Source organism: Amblyraja radiata, chromosome 8, assembly GCF_010909765.2.
Source record: "Amblyraja radiata isolate CabotCenter1 chromosome 8, sAmbRad1.1.pri, whole genome shotgun sequence".
Classification (NCBI taxonomy): domain Eukaryota; kingdom Metazoa; phylum Chordata; class Chondrichthyes; order Rajiformes; family Rajidae; genus Amblyraja; species Amblyraja radiata.
Window position 1 is genome coordinate 19294766 of NC_045963.1, and position 23055 is coordinate 19317820.

Sequence of the window (23055 nt, forward strand, 5' to 3'; positions counted from 1 at the left end):
CTGGATTTTAAAAGGATGAGGGGGCAGATCTTATAGAAACATGTAAAATTATTAAGGGATTTAACACGCTAAATGCAGGAAACATATTCCCGATGTTGGGGGAGTCCAGAACCAGGGACCACAGTTTAAGAATACGGGGTAGGCCTTTTAGAACTGAGATGAGGAAAAACTTTTTCACCCAGAGAGTTGTGAATTTGTGTAATTCTCTGCCTCAAAAAGCAGTGGAGGCTGATTCACTGGATGCATTCAAAAGAGATTTAGATAGAGCTCTTAGGGCTAGTGGAATCAAGGTGTATGGGGAGAAGGCAGGAACGGGGTACTGATTGTGGATGATCAGCCATGATCACATTGAATGGCAGTGCTGGCTCGAGGGGCCGAATGGCCTACTCCTAATAATAAAATAATAATAATAAATACTTTATTGATCCCCTCAGGGAAATTCAGATGTCCAGAAGCTTCCAACCAACAAACCCACAGATTCAAAACGAACGCAGACAGAAAATACATAGAATACTCCTGCACCTATTGTCTATGTATCTATGTCTATGTATATGGAACAAGCTGCCAAAGGAGGTAGTTGAGGCAGGAAAGGTTTAGTGGGATATGGGCCAAATGCAGGCAGGTGGGTCGAGTGTAGATGGATCATTTTGGTCGGCATGTTGAGCCGAAGGGCCTGTTTCCATGCTGTATGACTCTCTACAACTCTCTACAAAAGTGAAGCAATTGCATTCAGGGATGTGCAAGAGATCAGAAATAATGGAGCACAGAAAACTTAGAAACGAGTAAGGGTGTAGGAAATTAGATAGGGTGGGCAGAAAGGGAATTGAAAACAAGGATAAGAAATTTAAGTTTGCTGAAATGGGCGCCAGTTTGAATTAGCAAGCCCAGAGCTGATGGATGAGGGGACATGGTGTGAATTATGCTGTGGGAAGTGGAGGTCTGAATCACTTACTGAAAATAATACAAAAGAGGCTCTCCAGGAGTGAATGGAAAAATGATGTTTCGAGATCACAAAGGCTTGAATGTGGCTTTCGCTGAGGGAAGGCTGGTGTCAGATAATGTAAATGTGCAAATGAGTGGTCAGGACAATGAGGAAAGGACATGGTTACATGTTCTGAAAGACAACTCAGTATCACATGTGACAACAAGGTTGCAAACAGTCCGGATCTTCAGACTGCTGGCTAGGGGATTGGAATTGGTCCGAAGAGTGAAGCCAATGGCTTTAGTCTTCCCAATATTAAAGTGGTGGATGTTGTTACTAATCTGGTACCGACTGCCGGATATTTAGTGAAGAATGTAATACAAATTCACAAATCAATTCTCACAGCTCAAACCTACTCTCCAAACTTACGTCCTCTGTAAATAATTGCATTCCTTTCCCAATCCCATGCCTGCCCCTCACCCACTTCCTAATCCCTGAATGGACAGGTTTATTTGTGTAAGGAAACAACCTGACCCACTGAGTTACTCCAGCAATTTGTGTCCTTTTGTGTATTAACCAGCATCTGCAGCTCCTTGTTTCTACAACTTTACTTATCAATTTGTTATGGATTGGAAAGCCATTCTTTAATTCTCACAAACCAGGGTAGATGCGACAGCAAAATTGAGCTCCTAGACTGCAGAAGTTGCCTGCAGCCCCCTCGGCAGCTGGTGAATCCATCCAGTCAGTCTTCCAAATGCTCGCTTGCTTATAAGGGCTGCACCCGAGGTGGCTTTGTAACCTGTGCAGGTTTTCCATGAGGAAACCTTTCACAATAATGGAGGTATCAAAAACGAGTGCACGTTGGTTTAAGATAAGGGAGAAGTGGTTTAGAGGGGGATTTGAGGAAGACTTTTTCAAGGGAGAGTGGTTGCAATCTGGAAATGATAATAAAGCTTGAAACAGATGATAATTTATTTTATTTATTCAGGTGGCACACTGATGCAACTGGTAGAGCTTCCCTCACAGCGGCAGAGACCCGGGTTTGAACCTGTCTTTGGGTGCTGTCTGTGGGGAGTTTTCACGTTCCCTCTGTGACTGCAGAAGTTTCCTCTTCCCACATTCAAAGACATGCGGGTTTGTAGGTTATGCGTAGGAAGGAACTGCAGATGTTGGTTTCAACCGAAGATAGACACAAAAAACTGGAGCAACTCAGTGGGTCAGACAGCGTCTGTGGTGTAAAGGAATATTGAATGTTTCGGGTCGAGACCCTTCTTCAGTCTGAAGGTCAGGCAGCATTCCTGGAGAACATGCATATGGGGCGTTTCAGATCAGCACCCTTCTTCAGACTGCTCGCCAGACTTTGTCCTTCCCCTCCTCTCTTCAAGCTTTCTCCCCCACCTCAATCAGTCCGAAGAAGGGTCCTGCCCTGATCCATGTTCTCCAGAATTGCAGATTGTGTCCTTTTTAGACACAAAATTAGAAACACAGAAAATAGGTCCTTTGAGCCAACATGATCATGACTGATCATCAAGAATCAGCACCCTGTTCCTGCTTTCTCCCCATATCCCTTGAATCCATTAGCCCTAAGGGCTATATCTAACTCTATCTTGAAAACATCCAGTGAATTATCCTCCACTGCCTTCTGTGGCAGAGAATACCACAGATTCACAATTCTCTGGGTGAAAAGGTTTTCCTCATCTCAGTTCTAAATGGCCTATCCCTTATTCTTAAACTGTGACCCCTGGTTCTGGACTCCCCCAACATCGGGAACATTTTTCCTGCATCTAGCCTGTCCAATCCCTTAAATATTTTATATGTTTCTATGACGCCCTCTCATCCTTCTAAATTCCAGTGAATACAAGCCCAGTCGCTCCATTCTTTCATCATATGTCAGTTCCGCCGTCCCGAGAATTAACCTGGTGAACCTACGTTGCATTCCCTCAATAGCAAGAATGTCCTTCAAATTAGGAGACCAAAACTGCACACAATACTCCAGGTGCGGACTCACCAGGGCCCTGTACAATTGCAGAAGGACCTCCTTCCTTTATAAGTGGTGGGCTGAAAGGTCTGTCTCTGTGCTACATGATTACACTATTTTGTTAAGTGGTCATTATCATCTAGCACGTTCCTTAAACTCAACCTAACCCTTTAATTCTAACATCCCCTTGCAAAACAATAATCAGGCTAGCATCTTCCAATGCCAATGTGCAGAAACGTCGTTGTTCATTCAGGTTAAATCATCGCCTTACAAAAAGCAACGTTATCCCTCTCTGAAGGGGTTTGCAGCAAGATTTCTACGACGTTGCTTAGACGTATATGTGAGGCTGCAGGGAATCAGCTGCCTGACTGAGGAGGATGCCAGGCGGTGGCAGTAGCCGATGCAAGGAAAGCAGGCGGACCCTGCAAGGAGAGCCGAGGATGCCTCCCACCCACTCACTCACCGACAGACCGTGCGCCGCGACATCAGATGAGGGGCTGGAAGCAGATGCTAATTTACGGTGATTTATGCACGGTAAGCCCCGCCCTGTAACGAGGCGGCGGCCAATAGGACGGCGGCTGAGGACAAGCCCCGCCCTCCATTCAGAGCAGGAGCCAATGGGAGGGCGCGGGTGAGCGACGGCCCCGCCCACCGCCGGCGCGGACCGGCCAATGGGAGCGAGGACAAGGTCGAGCCAAGCTCGCCGGGTACCGGAGTAACAAAATATGAGCATAGACAGGCAGTGCAGAGAGCGGCAGCACAGCGGCCAATGATGGCAACTCGCCCCTTCTCAGCCCCCTGCAACCTGCCAACAACCACTTACAATCACCTCGCTGCAATGAATGCACTGTAGGTGAGCTCAGTATTAAAGCAAGGGGGTGGGGGGGCAGGGATAGGGGAATCAGAGGGACTCTCGACATGACAGGCGCCAATGGCCATAGCGTCGGTGGTAAAATTGGCAAGCCAAGCAGATCTAAAGCTGCAAAGGCTGCAGGTGGTGTACAGCCGGCAACAGCACCCAGCAATAATGTCGCCAAATGTCCCGGCGAGGAAGACGAAAAAGATGGAGGGGTGCTTTTCTATGTGAATAAAAGTGGCTTCCCGATTGATGAACGAACTTGGCAAAGAATGTGGACGCATGTGGCTAAAATACACCCTAGCGGGAAGGAGATGGCGGAGAGTATACGGAAAGCTGCATTTATACCCCGTGTAAGTCAGAGAGGTTGGACAGGCAATCTCATTGTATTTATGAGGGCTGTTATAGTAAACGATTTGAATATTTTGTAATGTGGGAAAATATGCATATGATTTGGTAAACAAATGTAATACATCAGTGGTGGACCCTAATTTGTTATAAATTATAAATTACAATGAGAAATTGAAAACCAATGCATTTATTTGTGGTTATCTCTGGAGCACGGGCAATCTCTATATGGATGCTGTTGATGCCATTGATATTTCTGGTTTCTTTGTTTTTCTTGTTCATTCTCCAGCATTTTCTTTCAGTTGGAATATCCATTCTAGCCACTTGTGAAGTTAGAACAGAGTATGGCAATTTTGAGAGGAGATCAAAATATTGTCCATGAACTTTCACCAGAGTGGCTGTTCCAAGAGTTTATTAACATTTGGTGTTATTTCACATTCCACATTTATCCTGGCAGAGCATGCATTGTACTTGGTATAAGAAAATATGGTGAACGAGGTATATGCAGTTACTAAGAGGTGAAACCTGTCTCAAACTGATAAATTGACAATGCTGGGTTGACAAATCATACTGTTTAGGTTGCCCCTTGCATAATCTGAACATATAAATTTGTGGTGATATTCATCTGATACAAATGTAACTGGGGTTAACAAATCTATCTTGCCTACTCTGCTGAGTAAGCACAAATGCTCTCCGTGGTTAATAAACATATATGTGTTATTAAATTCTATTGTTATCAATTGAGAATCGATGTTCTCAAATGTTCTAATTAGAATTGACAGATTTTAATGAAAATGAATGTGATGAGTGAAGCTTTGCATTGCAGATGTTATATTGTCCGTTTGTTTTGCATTATGTTCTGTGCAGGTTATTATTGACTATATATTTGAAATGGACCATAAATATAGGAACAGCAGAGACTCAAAGCTCCCCAGAAATGAAATTCCATTAGGGCAATTTAGTACTGCATAGCATTTGCTGAGCTTGGACCAGCTGTGTCCAGATGAGTGGGTGGAAATTATTTCCCTCCTTGCTTCGCCACAGTAATCATCCCACTTATTCCTGTCTCTAACCCCACTAGCCCTTTAATTTTCGAAGCACTTCCCCCAAACCTTCTGCTTCCTTGCTCATCTCCTTTTGTCATTAGTGTCCTTTTGGTGGGAATGCCCTTTAGCTTTGTAGTTCTGAAGTGCTAAGTTCTGAAATTCCCTTTCCTAAAGCCCCTGTCCCACTTTCACGACCTCTGCCGAGTTTGCCCTTGACTCATACTCGTAGCATGGTCGCCACGAGGTTGTAGGAGGTCTTCGTAACTCTTCCTCATGCCCGTGAGTGGTTTCCGCGTACTCGTGGCCTCAAGTAGGTTGCGACGTTTTATCCAGCCTGACAAAAAATGTCCACGAGTAAAAAAAAAAGGTCAGCATGGAAAAAATTGATACTTTTTACTCGTAGGTCGGTCGTAGAAGGTCATGATGGTAGTCGTAGGTAGTCGTAGGTCGGTAACTGGCCCGAGAAAAAAAATGCAAACATGACATCATTTTATCATGTGATCATTTTCCACTCGTAGCTAGTCGTAGTTGGTCTTAGGTGTAGAAGACTGAGGTCGAGGGGGGTCATAGGAGGTCGTAGACATAGTCGTAGGAGGTCATAGGAGGTCTTTTACTTTGGCGAGTCAACACGACCGTGACATTTTTTCAACTTGTCTAGGGTCTTCTCAACTTGTGGATTAGGTCGTCCAAGTGGGACAGGCCCTTAACTCTGTCTTCTTCAAGCCACTCCTCAAAATCGCTGGTGGGGGGCGGGGGGCGGGGGGGGGGGGGGGGGGGGGGGGGGGGGGGGGGGCAGAGGAACAACTCCAGGACTGTTTGGAGTCTGTAGACTTGGCAATGTTCAGGGACTCGGCAACAGACCTGAACGAATATGCCACAGTCGTTACAGACTTCATAAAGAAATGTGTGGAGGACTACATGCCTACTAAAACCTTCCGAGTGTTTCCCAATCAGAAACCTTGGATGAACTTTGAGATCCACACTCTTCTGAAGACCAGACGGGCATTCATGATGATACAGTGGTCTACAAGAAGTCCAGATACGACCTTGGTAAGGCCATCAAAAAGGCCAAAAGGGACTTCTGCTTCAAGATGGAGGATGAGACAGATGTTCGGCAGCTGTGGCGGGGCCTGAATGCAGTCACCTCCTACAAGGCGAGATCAGGAGGTAGCTCAAATGTCGGTGTAGCATCACTCCCTGACGAGTTCAATGCGTTTTACGCACGCTTTGATAGGGAGAACACTGATGTGCCTTCTCAAGCCCCCATTCGCTGTGATGGTATTTCAGTCACAGTCACAGAGGCCGACGTCAGAAAATCCTTCAGAGGGGTGAACCCCCGAAAAGCGCCTAGACCTGATGGAATACCCGGTCGTGTTCTAAAAACCTGTGCGGACCAACTGGCTGGAGTTTTTACGGACATTTTCAACCTCTCACTTCTGAGGTCTGAGGTCCCCACCTGCTTTAAAAGGGCATCAATTATACCAGTGCCCAAGAAGAGCAAGGTGATGTACCTCAATGACTATCGACCAGTGGCACTAACGTCGGTGGTGATGAAGTGCTTTGAGAGGTTGTTCATGGCGCAAATCAACTCCGACCTCGACAAAAACCTGGACCCACTGCAGTTCGCCTACCGCCACAACGGATCAATGGTGGATGCGATCCTGCTGGCTCTCCACTCCGCTCTGAACCACTTGGACAACAAAAACTCATATGTCAGGCTGTTATTTATTGATTACAGCTCGCCATTTAATACAATCATCCCCTCCAAGCTGGTTACCAAACTCGCAGAACTGGGTCTCTGCGCATCCCTCTGCAATTTGATCCTCGACTTCCTCATTCACAGACTGTTCGTATTGGTGGAAATGTGTCAGCCTCGATCACAATGCGTGCTCAGCCCCCTGCTGTACTCGCTCTATACTCATGACTGGGTAGCTGGTCATAGTGCGAACTCCATCATCAAGTTCGCTGACGACACCACTGTTGTGGGACATATCACTGTTGGGGACGAGTCAGAGTATAGAAGAGAGATCTACCGACTGACCAAATGGTGCCAGCACAATAACCTGGCTCTCAACACCAGCAAAACCAAGGAACTGATTGTGGACTTTGGAAGGGGTAGGATGGGGACCCACAGTCCCGTTTATATCAACGGGTCGATGGTGGAAAGGGTCAAGAGCTTCAAATTCCTGGGCGTGCACATCTCTGAAGATCTCTCCTGGTCCGAGAACACCGATGCAATTATAAAGAATAAAGCATAGTGACTGGTTGCATCGTGACTTGGTTCGGCAACTTGAGCGCCCAGGTGCGGAAAAGACTACAAAAAGTAGTAAACACTGCCCAGTCCATCATTGGCTCTGACCTCCCTACCATCGAGGGGATGGATCTATCGCAGTCGCTGCCTCAAAAAGGCTGGCAGCATCATCAAGGACCCACACCATCCTGCCACAAACTCATCTACCCGCTACCTTCAGGTAGAAGGTACAGGAGCCTGAAGACTGCAACGTCCAGGTTCAGAAATAGCTACTTCCCCACAGCCATCAGGCTATTAAATTCAACTCAAACAAAACTCTGACCATTAATAGCCCATTATCTGTTTATTTGCACTTTATCTGTTTATTTATCCATGTGTGTATATATATTTATATAATGGTATATGGACACACTGATCTGTTCTGTATTCATGCCTACTATATTCTGTTGTGCTGAAGCAAAGCAAGAATTTCATTGTCCTATCTGGGACACATGACAATTAACTCTCTTGAATCTTGAACCAAGCTCTTAGATATTTGGCCATTAAACAAGTCTGTGGTTCAGTGTCAAATATTCTTAGCTAAAAATGCATTGTAGTAAAATCAGCAAAATACTGGAACTGCTTAACTGGCCAGGCTGTATTTGTGGGCGGATAAGTTAAGGTAATGTTTCAGGTTGAAGACCTGGAGTTCTGTAAATATTTTCTTGATTTTTCACTTCATTGTAGTTACTTGGGATGTTTTTATTATGAAAAAGGTTGCGAATCAATGCAAGTCTCTCTTTGGTGTACTAATTGTTACTCTTCCATGGCTATCCCTTGGCAAAATCATCTTTAAGCAAAATGTTAGCTTCCACATAACCTGATAACACTTAACGACCAACTTGATCTCTGGACTGTTGTCAGGCTTCATGTCCTACAACCGGTCACAAGATGAACATTCGTCCAGTTGAGTATTTGGGAAGCCTGTAGATCTAGATTGTGCACCAAAAGCTTGTTCCTTAACTCCACATTGCAAAGATTTTCCAGAAGGCATCTGACAAAATCTTTCAAAATTGCCAACCAATATGTAGTTAATTGAAAAATAAAAATCCGTATGAAAAGCTTTCCATCCATGGCTACTAAGGATAATGGTAGAGTAAAAGAAGAAACCTGTAGTGCTACCCAGATGAATGGCAAGGCTGAAGGTTACCTGAAACTCTCCTACATCCAGTAACAAGATGAACATTCCTCCAGTTGAATATTGGGGAAGCCCGTAGCTTTAGATTTTGTACCACATTACAAACTTGTTCTTTGAACTGTGGAACAAGTTTGTAGTGTGGTGCAAAAACTAGAGTTACAGGCATCCCAAAGATTCAACTGGAGGAATGTTCATCTTGTGACTGGATGTCGGCAGGTTCAGGAAGAAGATCAGCAAGAAGATCGACATCTGAGTAAATTAGAAAGAAATACGGAAAATCAAAATCTGGAAAGGAAGGGACTAGCAAAAATAAATGGGGGTCACAAACCTGGTGAAATTTAACTGGGAAATAATTATACAAAGTGCTGGAGTAAAGTTAGCGGGCCAGGCAACGTCTCTGAAGAACATGGATAGGTGACATTTCGGGTCGGGAGCCTAACTGGCTGAAGCATTGACCAGAAGTTTTCTATCCATTGTCACTGCAGAAGATTGCATTGATTCTTGTAAAAATGGTCTGGAACTAAGGAATTCAAACTCACTGTTGTTATTAATGAGAAATTGCTGGAGAAATTAAGGGAACCAAAAAATGAAACAAATCCTGTGGAACTGGTTACTTTCACCCCAGAGTTTTAAAAGGGTTAGAGATAATCTCCCAAACTTCCCGAGGTCCTGAAACTGATTGGAAGATAGCAAATGTAAATTAGAGTAATAAAGGAGAGAAACAGATGGGTATGACAACAAATAATGTCTTGTCAGGAACACGCAGGAATACATAATGTGAGAACGTAAGAACAAGGAACAGTAGGAGGCCCATTAGTCCTTCAAGACTGCTCCATCGTTCATCAAAATCCGGGCTAATTTTCTCTGGACCTCTGCACTATTTTCCTGCACTATCACCTTTCCTCAATTTCCTTCATATCCAGAAATCTACTGATCTCTGTTTTCAATAAACTCGTTGATGACATTTCTCTTGATCCAGTTTTAAAAGGCTCAACCCTTGTTCTGAGACCGTAACCCCTGATTCTTGATACTTCCTCTTGGCTTCCAGTCTGTCAAGCCCTGTAGGGATCATTTAACCTTCAATGAGGGTTCCTCTCATTCTTGCAAACTCTGGAAAATTCAGTATGTGTAGGAAGGAATTGCAGATGCTGGTTTACACTGAAGATAGACTCAAAAAGTTGCAGTAACTCAACGGGTCAGGCAGCATCTCTGGAGAATAGGAATAGGTGAAGCTTCGGGTCGAGACTCTTCTTCAGATTCTGAAGACCCGAAACTTCACCTATGCTGCCTGACCCATTGAGTTACTCCAGCTTTTTGTGTCTATCAAGAAAGTTCAGGCCTGGCCTACTCAATCTTTCCTCATGGAGCATACCAGTGAAGTGAATTATAACCATATAATAACCATATAACAATTACAGCACGGAAACAGGCCATCTCGACCCTTCTAGTCCGTGCCGGACACGTATTCTCCCCTAGTCCCATACACCTGCGTTCAGACCATAACCCTCCATTCCTTTCCCGTCCATATAACTATCCAATTTATTTTTAAATGATAAAAACGAACCTGCCTCCACCACCTTCACTGGAAGCTCATTCCACACAGCCACCATTCTCTGAGTAAAGAAGTTCCCCCTCATGTTACCCCTAAACTTCTGTCCCTTAATTCTCAAGTCATGTCCCGTTGTTTGAATCTTCCCTACTCTCAGTGGGAAAAGCTTATCCACGTCAACTGTCTATCCCTCTCATCATTTTAAAGACCTCTATCAAGTCCCCCCTTAACCTTCTACGCTCCAAAGAATAAAGCCCTAACTTGTTCAACCTTTCTCTGTAACTTAGTTGCTGAAACCCAGGCAACATTCTAGTAAATCTCCTCTGTACTCTCTCTATATTGTTGACATCCTTCCTATAATTAGGCGACCAAAATTGTACACCATACTCCAAAATTGGCCTCACCAATGCCTTGTACAATTTTAACATTACATCCCAACTTCTATACTCAATGCTCTGATTTATAAAGGCCAGCACACCAAAAGCTTTCTTTACCACCCTATCTACATGAGATTCCACTTTCAGGGAACTGTGCACAGTTATTCCCAGATCCCTCTGTTCACCTGCATTCTTCAATTCCCTACCATTTACCATGTACGTCCTATTTTGATTTGTCCTGCCAAGATGTAGCACCTCACACTTATCAGCATTAAACTCCATCTGCCATCTTTCAGCCCACTCTTCCAACCGGCATAAATCTCTCTGTAGACTTTGAAAATCTACTTCATTATCCACAACCCCACCTATCTTAGTATCATCTGCATACTTACTAATCCAATTTACCACACCATCATCCAGATCATTGATGTACATGACAAACAACAGTGGACCCAACACAGATCCCTGTGGCACCCCACTAGTCACTGGCCTCCAACCTGATAAACAACCATCCACCATTACTCTCTGGCATCTCCCATTCAGCCACTGTTGAATCCATCTTGCTACTCCACCATTAATACCCAACCATTGAACCTTCTTAACCAACCTTCCGTGAGGAACCTTGTCAAAGGCCTTACTGAAGTCCATATATACAACATCCACTGCTTTACCCTCATCAATTTCCCGAGTAACCTCTTCAAAAAATTCAAGAAGATTAGTCAAACATGACCTTCCAGGCACAAATCCATGTTGACTGTTCCTAATCAGACCCTGTTTATCCAGATGCTTATATATATTATCTCTAAGTATCCTTTCCATTAATTTGCCCACCACTGACGTCAAACTAACAGGTCTATAATTGCTAGGTTTACTCTTAGACCCCTTTTTAAACAATGGAACAACATGCGCAGTACGCCAATCCTCTGGCACTATTCCCGCTTCTAATGACATTTGAAATATTTCTGTCATAGCCCCTGCTATTTCTACACTAACTTCCCTCAATGTCCTAGGGAATATCCTGTCCGGACCTGGAGACTTATCCACTTTTATATTTCTCAAAAGTGTCAGTACTTCCTCTTCTTTGATCCTCATAGTTTCCATAGCTACTCTACTTGTTTCCCTTACCTCACATAATTCAATATCCTTCTCCTTGGTGAATACCGAAGAAAAGAAATTGTTCAATATCTCCCCCATCTCTTTTGGCTCTGCAGATAGCTGTCCACTCTGACTCTCTAATGGACCAACTTTATCCCTCGTTATCCTTTTGCTATTAATATAGCTGTAGAAACCCTTTGGATTTACTTTCACCTTACTTGCCAAAGCAACCTCATATCTTCTTTTAGCTTTTCTAATTTCTTTCTTAAGATTCTTTTTACATTCTTTATACTCCTCAAGCACCTCATTTACTCCGCTGCCTATAATTATTGTAGATCTCTCTCTTTTTCCGAACTCTAATTTCCCTTGAAAACCATGGCTCTTTCCAATTTTTACTATTTCCTTTCAACCTAACAGGGACATAAAGATTCTGTACTCTTAAAATTTCACCTTTAAATGTCCTCCATTTCTCTTCCACATCTTTCCCATAAAACAAACTGTCCCAATTCACTCCTTTTAAATCCTTTCGCATCTCCTCAAAGTTAGCCTTTCTCCAATCAAAAATCTCAACCCTAGGTCCAGTTCTGACCCTCTCCATAATTATATTGAAACTAATGGTATTGTGATCACTGGTCCCGAACTGTTCCCCAACACATACCTCTGCCACCTGACCCGTCTCATTTCCTAACAGGAGGTCCAGCACCGCCCCTTCTCTAGTAGGTACTTCTATGTATTGCTGCAAAAAACTATCCTGCACACATTTTACAAACTCCAACCCATCCAGCCCATTTACAGAATGTGTTTCCCAGTCTATGTGTGGAAAATTGAAATCTCCCACAATCACTACCTTGTGCTTACTACTAATATCTGCAATCTCCTTACATATTTGCTCTTCCAATTCTCGCTCCCCATTTGGCGGTCTATAATACACCCCTATAAGTGTTGCTACCCCTTTCCCATTTCTCAGTTCCACCCAAATAGCCTCCCTAGACGAACCCTCTAATCTATCCTGCCAAAGCACTGCTGTAATATCTTCCCTGATAAGCAATGCAACACCTCCACCTCTTGCCCCTCCAATTCTATCACACCTGAAGCAACGAAATCCTGGAATATTTAGTTTCCAATCACAGCCCTCCTGCAACCATGTTTCACTGATCGCCACAACATCATACTTCCAGGTGTCAATCCAGGCTCTAAGTTCATCCACCTTTCTTACAATGCTCCTAGCATTAAAATATACACATTTAAGAAACCCACCATCTCTTATTCTCTGTTTATTTTCTTTTTCTTCTCTCTCCCCTACATTTTGGGTCAGAGTGCTACCATTCTCTGCCTCCTGCCTTACACACTGACTGCTAGCTTTCCCAATTTGAGTCCCTCCCCCCAACCATACTAGTTTAAAGTCTCCCCAGTAGCCTTTGCAAATCTCCCCGCCAGGATATTGGTCCCCCTCGAGTTCAAGTGCAACCCGTCCTTTCTGTACAGGTCGCACCTTCCCCAAAAGAGGTCCCAATGATCCAGAAACTTGAATCCATACCCACTGCACCAGTCCCTCATCCACGCATTTATTCTCCACCTCGGTCCATTCCTACTCTCACTGTCGCGTGGCACAGGCAGTAATCCTGAGATTGTTACCTTTGCAGTCCTTCTCCTTAACTCTCTACCTAACTCCCTAAATTCTTCTTTCAGGACTTCTTCTCTTTTTTTTCCTATGTCGTTGGTACCTATTGTTGGTCACTTTTTAAGAAGGGAGGGAGAGAGAAAACGGGGAATTACAGACCAGTTAGTCTAACATCGGTAGTGGGGAAACTGCTAGAGTCAGTTATTAAAGATGGGATAGCAGCACATTTGGAAAGTGGTGAAATCATTGGACAAAGTCAGCATGGATTTACAAAAGGTAAATCATGTCTGACGAATCGTATAGAATTCTTCGAGGATGTAACTAGTAGCGTGGATAGGGGAGAACCAGTGGATGTGGTGTATCTGGACTTCCAGAAGGCTTTCGACAAGGTCCCACATAAGAGATTAGTATACAAACTTAAAGCACACGGCATTGGGGGTTCAGTATTGATGTGGATAGAGAACTGGCTGGCAAACAGGAAGCAAAGAGTAAGAGTAAACGGGTCCTTTTCACAATGGCAGGCAGTGACTAGTGGGGTACCACAAGGCTCAGTGCTGGGACCCCAGCTATTTACAATATATATTAATGATCTGGATGAGGGAATTGAAGGCAATATCTCCAAGTTTGCGGATGACACTAAGCTGGGGGGGCAGGGTTAGCTGTGAGGAGGATGCTAGGAGACTGCAAGGTGACTTGGATAGGCTGGGTGAGTGGGCTAATGTTTGGCTGATGCAGTATAATGTGGATAAATGTGAGGTTATCCATTTTGGTGGCAAAAACAGGAAAGCAGACTATTATCTGAATGGTGGCCGACTAGGAAAAGGGGAGATGCAGCGAGACCTGGGTGTCATGGTACACCAGTCATTGAAAGTAGGCATGCAGGTGCAGCAGGCAGTGAAGAAAGCGAATGGTATGTTAGCTTTCATAGCAAAAGGATTTGAGTATAGGAGCAGGGAGGTTCTACTGCAGTTGTACAGGGTCTTGGTGAGACCACACCTGGAGTATTGCATACAGTTTTGGTCTCCAAATCTGAGGAAGGACATTATTGCCATAGAGGGAGTGCAGAGAAGGTTCACCAGACTGATTCCTGGGATGTCAGGACTATCTTATGAAGAAAGACTGGATAGACTTGGTTTATACTCTCTAGAATTTAGGAGATTGAGAGGGGATCTTATAGAAACTTACAAAATTCTTAAGGGGTTGGACAGGCTAGATGCAGGAAGATTGCTCCCGATGGTGGGGAAGTCCAGGACAAGGGGTCACAGCTTAAGGATAAGGGGGAAATCCTTTAAAACCGAGATGAGAAGAACTTTTTTCACACAGAGAGTGGTGAAACTCTGGAACTCTCTGCCACAGAGGGTAGTCGAGGCCAGTTCATTGGCTATATTTAAGAGGGAGTTAGATGTGGCCCTTGTGGCTAAGGGGATCAGAGGGTATGGAGAGAAGGCAGGTACGGGATACTTAGTTGGATGATCAGCCATGATCATATTGAATGGCGGTGCAGGCTCGAAGGGCCGAATGGCCTACTCCTGCACCTAATTTCTATGTTTCTATGTTTCTATATGTACCACAACCTCAGGCTCCTCTCCTTCCCATTTCAGGATTTATTGGACCCGTTCAGACACATCCCTGGCACCAGGGAGGCAAACTACCATCCGGGTCTCCTGTCTACGTCCACAGAATCGCCTATCCGACCCCCTGACTATAGAGTCCCCTATTACAATTGCCCTCCTCTTCTTTTCCTTACCCTTCTGAGCAACAGGACCGGTCTTTGTGCCAGAGGCCCGGCAGCTGTCGCTGCCCCCAGGTAGGCTGTCTCCCCCACCCTTATTCAAACATGAGTACTTATTTTCAAGGTGTACAGCCACTGGGGTACTCACCAGTCCCTGCCTCTGCCCATTGCCCTTCCTAACTGTGACCCAGTTTTCTGTCTCCCGTGGTCTTGGAGTGACCACCTCCCTGTAACTCCTTTCTATGACCTCCTCACTCTCCCTGAGCAGACAGAGGTCATCGAGTTGCTGCTCCAGGTTCCTAACACGGTCCCTTAGGAGCCCCATCTCGACGCACCTGGCGTAGATGTGGACGTCTGGAGGGCACTCAGACTCCATGACCTCCCACATCTGACATCCAGAACAGTAAACTGCCCTGGCTCTCATTCTCCCCCTTATCCGAATACAATAAAGCCTTACCCGGGATACAAGCCAATCAGCTGCTTCCTCTGGTCCTCTTCCACCAATCAGAGGCTTCCACCAGAATCCTTCTCTGGAAGTGAGATGGAACGTTGCAGATTTGGGTAACTTACAGCTCCAGGTAACTCCTCCTCTCACCAACGGCTCCCCGGGCCTCTGTAGAAGCAAACCCCGCGCTGTATTTATACTCACAGCTCCAGGTAACTCCTCCTCGCACCAACGGCTCCCCGGGCCTCTGTAGAAGCAAGCCTCGCGCTGTTTTTATACTCACAGGTCCAGGTAACTCCTCCTCGCACCAACGGCTCCCCGGGCCTCTGTAGAAGCAAGCCCCGCGCTGTTTTTATACTCACAGCTCCAGGTAACTCCTCCTCGCACCAACGGCTCCCCGGGCCTCTGTAGAAGCAAGACCCGCGCTGTTTTTATACTCACAGCTCCAGGTAACTCCTCCTCGCACCAACGGCTCCCCGGGCCTCTCCGTACTTATGTAGCAAGTACAGGTACATTTTTTTTATTTAGGCAAGGAGTCCAAAGCTATACATAATGTTCTGTGTGCACCCTCACCAAGCCCTTGTATAATTTTAATTACTGTATTTAAATCCTCTTGAAGTGATTGTCAAATTGTCGTTTGCCGTCCTAATTGCTTGCTGCATTGAGGTGTTGGCTTTGTCCCTGTGCCCCATCCGGCTGTACAGCCATTTCTCCCACTATCCCATCCCCCTTCCCCCTTCCTCTACCCTGTGCTCTTCCACTTGTGTGTCTTTCTCTGGCTTAATTTCTCTCCTTATCTCCTTATCTTGCACCCATTAGTCTTTTCATCTCTGGCTCTTGCCCACCCATTACCAATCAAACCCCCTCCTCTACCTGTCTCCACCTATCACTTCCCAGGCTTTGTCCAGCCCCAACTCTGTTTCAGCTTCCCCCCCCCCCCCCCCGCTATAGTCAATGTGAAGAAGGGTCCCAACCAAATCATTGCCTATCCATGTCCTCCAGTGATGCTGCCTGACCCGCTGAGTTGCTCCAGTACTTTGTTTCCCCCCCCCACAAAAATACCTGACTCAATAGACAGTAGGTGCAGGAGTAGGCCATTTGGCCCTTCGAGCCAGCACCGCCATTCAATGTGATCATAGCTGATCATCCCCAATCAGTACCCCGTTCCTGCCTTCTCCACATATCCCCTGACTCCCTTTGAACATCAACCTAATTTATTATCACTTTAAATATAACTCTGTTTAAGAAGGAACTGCAGATGCTGGAAAATCGAAGGTACACAAAAATTGCCTATTTCCTTCGCTCCATAGATGCTGCTGCACCCGCTGAGTTTCTCCAGCATTTTTGTGTACCTTAAATATAACTCTATCTGTTTTGTGTGTGTAAATGGGGATAACGTTACAATGTTTCCACATGATAATTACATCCACCACCTTCTTGCCCATTCTCTGACCTTGAACAAAAATAGAAAATGCTGGAACTAGTTAACAGGCCAGGTTGCATTTGTGGGAGGATAATTTGAGGTAATGGTTCAGGTTGAAGACCTGAAGTTTTTTGTAAATATTTGCTTGATTTTTCGCTTCATTGTGGTTACTTAGGATGCTTTTATTAAGAAAAAGGTTGCGAATTGTTGCAGATCACTGTTTTGTGTACTGATTGTTACTCTTCCATAGCTATCCCTTGGCAAAATCACCTTAAAGCTAAATGTTAGCTTCCACATGACTTGCTGAAAAACTCAGCTGTTCATGCAGCACCAGTAAAAAGAGACGCATTCAATAGTCCAGGTCTGTGACTGTCAGAATTGTGAAGGAGCAAGATGCAAGTACTTTATCAGTAGGAGGGAAGGTGCAGGAGGGATGTGTAAAACAACGGAAGTGCTTGTGATAGAATGTATCGAAATGTTTTAATGGTAATAGTTATGAATGACTTGGCCTTCTTCAATGTGTAGGAAGGAACTGTAAATGCTGGTTTAAACAGAAGATAGATACAAAATGCTGGAGTAACTCAGCGGGGCAGGCAGCATCTCTGGAGAGAAGGAATGGGTGACGGTTCAGGTCGAGACTGTTCTTCAGACTTTGATCAGTCTGAAGAAAGGTCTCGACCCGAAACATCCCGGGTCTCTGGCGCTGTAAGGCAGTAGCTCTACCGCTGTGCCACCATGCTGCCCAGATAGATGACAACATCTTGAGGGAGCACCTGGTGAAGATGCTTTGAGTGAAGGGGAGGGCTGTGCCTGTGATGGAACGGACCTGGTCCACCACTGTCTACTGCCTCTGACATTCCTGTGTGATGGAATTGTCCCGGTGGAAGTTGGGATAGTGGGAGAAGGGTGCACTTGAAGTGGATCCAGGTCACTTCTGAGGTAACGCATTAGCATGGATCGCAGAGAGGTTAAAAGACAGGTTAAAAGAAAACGGTAGAAAGAAATGGTGTCATTTCAAATTGATGGGCCTTTTTACCACAGGGGCCGATTATGACGCTTCAGTTATTCTCAATTTATAGGACCTGGATAAAAAGGCAGACCATAATACATCCAACTGTGTGTATGAAACAAATCCAGAAATCAAATGAACTTCAGAAGAAGGCGGAGGATGTGTACAGGGGGAAAAGGAGACGGGCAGATTCAGGAAGTGGACTGGAAGGTGGCAGATAAAGGATCATGTGGGAAAATGCATGGCAATGAACTCATTAGGATAAATAGAACTCTTGTAAATGGCGAGGAATCAATAAATACCGTGGCACAAAGAGATAATTCAGGAGATGAAGAAAGTAAATGGAGGTGCAGCAGGCAGTCAAGAAGACAAATTGCCAGATGGCTTTTGTAGCATGTGGGGGTGAAGTACAAAAATATGTAAGCCATGATGAAATAGTACAGACCACACATTGAGTGGTCTGTGAAGTTTTGGTCTCTGCACCTAAACAAGGATTTATTTATATTGGAGCCTGCAAGGTACAGATTGATCTGTGGAATGAGAGGGTTCCCTTATGTCGAGAGTTTGAGTAAGATTCGTGGGTGTTTGGACGAATGAAAAGCCACTGAGTGTCCTTGCAACAGCAGCTTGGCATTAGAATCTCTGGTGGGTGTTCCAGTGAAAGGATCTACCTTTGCTCCAGGCATTCTACGGGTACTCTAAAGGGCCTGTCCCACGGGCATGCGATTCCATGCGGCAAGCGCGACCTAAAGGGCCGGTCCCACCAGCATGCGCCTGCATGCGGCAAGCGCGACCTAACCAGAAGCGGGGGCCGCGCGGAGGTCAAGTGAGTGACATGAAGTGCGAACGAAGTCCGCGGGAAGTTAGCGCGTGACGTACGGCCTCAATGCGTCTGCGGGCCGTTGCTGCGCAGAATTTTTGAACGCGGTCAGTTTTTCGGAGCCCCGCGCGATGTCGGGACCAGCTCCGCACAACAAGCGACCACGTTAGGTCGCGTTTGTCGCATGCTGGTGGGAACGGCCCTTTAGGTCACGCTTGCCGCATGGAGTCGCATGCCCGTGGGACGGGCCCTTAAGTCTCCATTGCTGCACATCTGTGGACTCTGTGATCTTGTGCACTATTTGCCAGAATAATGTTTCTAGTCTGCATTATGCATTTGTTCTCCCAGACACAGGGCAGGTATTTCCAGCTGCTTATGTTGTCACCTTACAACACGCTTACAACAACGAAATGACTTTGGCTGTATTCTCCCTGTTCTGCCTTTATCTTACCGTTATGTTGGTCACCCAATATTTTGTGTATGGCAGACACAAAATGCTGGAGTGACTGAGCGGGACAGGCAGCATCTCTGGAGATGTATGGCTTTGGATAGCTCTTGTTAACTGTTCTAACCACTCCTTGGGTAGGGCTCCCAAATTGTTCACATCTACTCTCTGATGAATGAGTCGTCCAATTATCTGCCAACAGCCTTGTTAAGGTAAGAAGGTATAGGCGATTGAAAACTGTAAATGCCCATAGATAGACACAATATGCTGGAGTAACAGCGGGCCAGGCAGCATCTCTGGGGAAAAGGAGTGGTAACATTTTGGGGTCGAGACCCTTCTTCAGCGTTACCCATTCCTTCTCTCCAGAGATGCTGCCTGGCCCGCTGAGTTACTCAGCATTTTCTGTCTATCTTCGGTTTAAACCAGCATCTGCAGTTCCTTCCTACACAACTGCAATGTTCAGGTTCAGGGTCCATTTCGGGACGTAGGACAATGAAATACTCTTGATCTTATGAATGTATCAAATGATTCTCCCTGCTCCGAGTGAATAAAACTATTGATAAGAGTCAACTGTTTTGTTTCTCGATTGGTTGCGATGGTTCTAATACTTCTAATACAGGGTTGCATCTGAGAGTTTTATGGTTTGGTAAGATTCTCTCCCCTTGTGACTAATGGGACACAATAACATTTTGTTTCTATTCTGGAGGGTGGCTGGTCATGTGGTACAGTTTCTCAAGTCCTCAGTATTATATAATACTAGACCAAGTGCAGACCCGTTGGGTCTGTTCCCCCAACGTGCGGTTGTGGGGGGGGGGGGGGGGGGGGAAGGCGGCATGCAGCGTCACACACCCTAACTATCTCCTCCCCCCCCCCCCCAGCACTTACGCTAATTACCCCCCTTGATATTATATCAAGGAGCAGGGAGGGTGGAGGGGAGGGTAGGGGGTGTGGAGGGGAGGGGATTTAGGGGAGGGAGGGTGGGGGAGAGGATGGAAGTGAGGAGGAGAGAGAGAGAGAGGGGGGAGGAGAGAGGGGGAGAGAGGGTGTGCTGAGAGGTGGGGAGCAGGGAGGGGGAGGGTGGAGGGAAAGGGGTAGGGGGGGTGGAGGGGAGGGGGGTGAGGGGAGGGGGGGGGAGGGGGGAGGGGAGGAGGGGAGAGAGAGGGGGGGGAGAGAGGGGGGGGGAGGGGGAGGGGGGGAGGGAGAGGGGGGGGGGGGAGGGGGGAGAGGAGGGGGGGAGAGGGGAGGGGGAGGGGGTGGGGGGGGGGGGGGGGGGAGAGGGGGGAGAGGGGGGGGGGGAGAGGAGCGGAGGGGAGGAGGGGGAGAAGGGGAGGGGGGGAAGGGAGGAGAGGGGGGAGAGGGAGGGGGGAGAGGGGAGGGGAGAGGGGAGGGGAGGGGGGGGGGAGGGGGGGGGGAGAGAGGGGGGAGAGGGGGAGGAGAGAGAGGAAGAGAGGAAGAGAATAGAGAGAGAGGGATAGGGAGAGAGAGGTGGGGAGAGAGAGGGGGAGAGAGAAAGAGAGTGCCTTTTTACTTCAACCCAAACCCCCCAAACAACCATTTGCAGGCAGTGCTTTTTTATTTCAAACTAACCATATTTTCATTTTCAAACCACATTAAGGGTACTTACTCACAGGTGTGAAGAAATTTGTTCAGTGTCATTCAGAGCTCAGAGTGACAGAGACTAATTGACAGAGCTCCATCTTGATCAGAGACTGATTGAGGCACACCACTTCCTGGTTTTATAGTCCCTCCCCCTCCCTCCAGCAGGGGCAGCAGAGAGAATGGGGAATTTTGTAAAAACATTAATATCTCCGTAATTATTAATCGACGGGAAAAATCCTCGGCACACATGCAGCGGAGGGGGGCTCTGAGCGAGGTGGCCAAAAATGACGGCCGTAGGTGGCGTCGTTCTCTCGGAAATCGCAGCACAGAAGGCCAAAAGCGGTCAAGAACAGAGATTTAGTAATATAGATTATTGTGTAAACCACCAATAAAAGAAAAAATATTGAAAACATTCAGCAAGTCGGGCGTCAACTGTGGAAGTAGCACAAGAGTTAATGATTCTGACTGAAAGCTCTTCATCGGAATTGGGAAAGGTGAGAAAGCAAGTTAGTATTGAGTGGGGGAGGGATGGATAGGACAGAAGCCAAGGTTGCCATGGCTGATGATGAGGGAAGTTAGAGAGATTGAGAGGAAAACAGAGACATGTAACAAAACACCTGGGTTAAGCAAACCTCATGGTGACATGGGAATCCTGAAGCTTATCAGCTTTTGACCCTGAGAAATGCTCTTGGTTCATTTCTGAACAGCAGGCGATTCCCAACAAAATGTGGGCCAATTATTTTCTTTTGCAATATTAGCGACGATTTATCACGTTTTCTAGTCTTGTTTGATTATTTTTTTTAAAGCATTCCTATTGTTAGTACGAGCACCTGGCTTTTTACAGCACCTTCTATTAATTCATGCAGATACATGTCCGTGGTATTTATCCTAATGATCACCTGTCTGCAAGGTTTCCGTTATGAATTCACTCTTTTTATCAACCAGCCTTTCTTTTCCAACTTATTTGGACTGTCCGCTGAATCTAGGTAATCTTGATGAAGTTACTGTTGTCAGCAACAGAGGAAAAGATAACTGAAGATGAAGGTTTTTATTCCCCCCCCCCCTGAAACCAAGAATGGAAGTTGAGTTATGCAAATTAGTTGCACAAGAATATATCTGAAGCTTGGACATTTTGTGAGCTTTTTATCAAATGAGAATTTATGTTTGGTGTGTCAACAGGGAGGAATGATACTGAACAAACATTGCCTGCATGTACAGCAATATGAGTCAGAAGAGGTTAGCAGGATGTGTAGGAAGAAACTGCAGATGCTGGTTTAAACCAAAGATAGACACAAAAAGCTGGAGTAACTCAGCGGGACAGGCAGCATCTCTGGAAAGAAGGAATGGGTGAAGTTTTGGGTTGAGACCCTTCTTCAGACCAAAGATCCTATAGCGTGCAAGATAGTCCACTCGACGAAAAAGGCGTAGTACGGTCATGGGCAGATTCATGGGTAATTTTCGGCCCCATTTCCGTAACCGGCTTCCGTCTCCGCACCAAAGATCCCAAAGGATAATAGTGTGGAGACGGAAGCCGGTTACGGAACCATCTAAATGTAGCCGCCAAGTAACGCAGGGTCGATACATACTAAGAGACTGTGAAATCGACAGAAGGATGTAGGGCTGGGTGTTTATGCGTGCTATTTTTTTATGATATTTATTTTAGTTGTTTATCTTTTTTTAAATATTTTACCTTGTATGTATCGTTAGCTTTTAGAAATGTTTGAATGGTGCACTGACTGGCTGACATTTTACAATTTCGTTGTACATGGTTCATGTTACAATGACAATAAAGAAACTATTCTATTCATCCTCGTAAAAATAAAAGTTATTTGGTAAAAATCTTCTCATTTTCAGAATTTTAATTTATTAACACAAACTGTTCCTCCGCAATGTTGATTACACTGCGAGTCGGGTCGGGTCCGTGTCCGGTTACGGAAATGGATGCAAAAAAGACCCATGTTCCGCTCCGTTGCGTACTACACGTCAGCCCATTGCATGTAGCAGGAGTGGTCTATCTTGATCTATAGAATCTTTGCTTCAGACTGGTTAGGGATAAGGGAAACGAGAGATATAGATGGTGATGTGGAGAGATATAGAACAATGGATGAAAGATATGCAAAAAAGTAATGATGATAAAGGAAACGGGCCATTGTTAGCTGTTTATAGGGTGAAAATGAGAAGCTAGTGCGACTTGGGTGGGGGAAGGGATAGAGAGAGAGGGAATGCCGGGGCTACCTGAAGTGAGATAAATCAATATTCATGCCACAGGGCTGTAAGCTGCACAAGCGAAATATGAGATGCTGTTCCTCCAATTTGCGTTTAGCCTCACTCTGACAATGGAGGAGACCTAGGACAGAAAACT

General features: G+C 45.7%; 1 protein-coding gene across 1 annotated transcript in view; it reads left to right on the forward strand.

Annotated features, from left to right (window-relative positions):
* Positions 1–3608: 3608 nt before the first annotated feature.
* The window catches only part of vash2 (vasohibin 2), a 105547-nt gene continuing 86100 nt past the window's right edge, over positions 3609–23055 (forward strand). Inside the window, exon 1 of the mRNA XM_033025323.1 lies at positions 3609–4109. Within this exon, the coding sequence (XP_032881214.1) occupies positions 3819–4109 (291 nt within the window). The 5' untranslated portion in view covers positions 3609–3818. The remainder of the gene's footprint in view (positions 4110–23055) is intronic.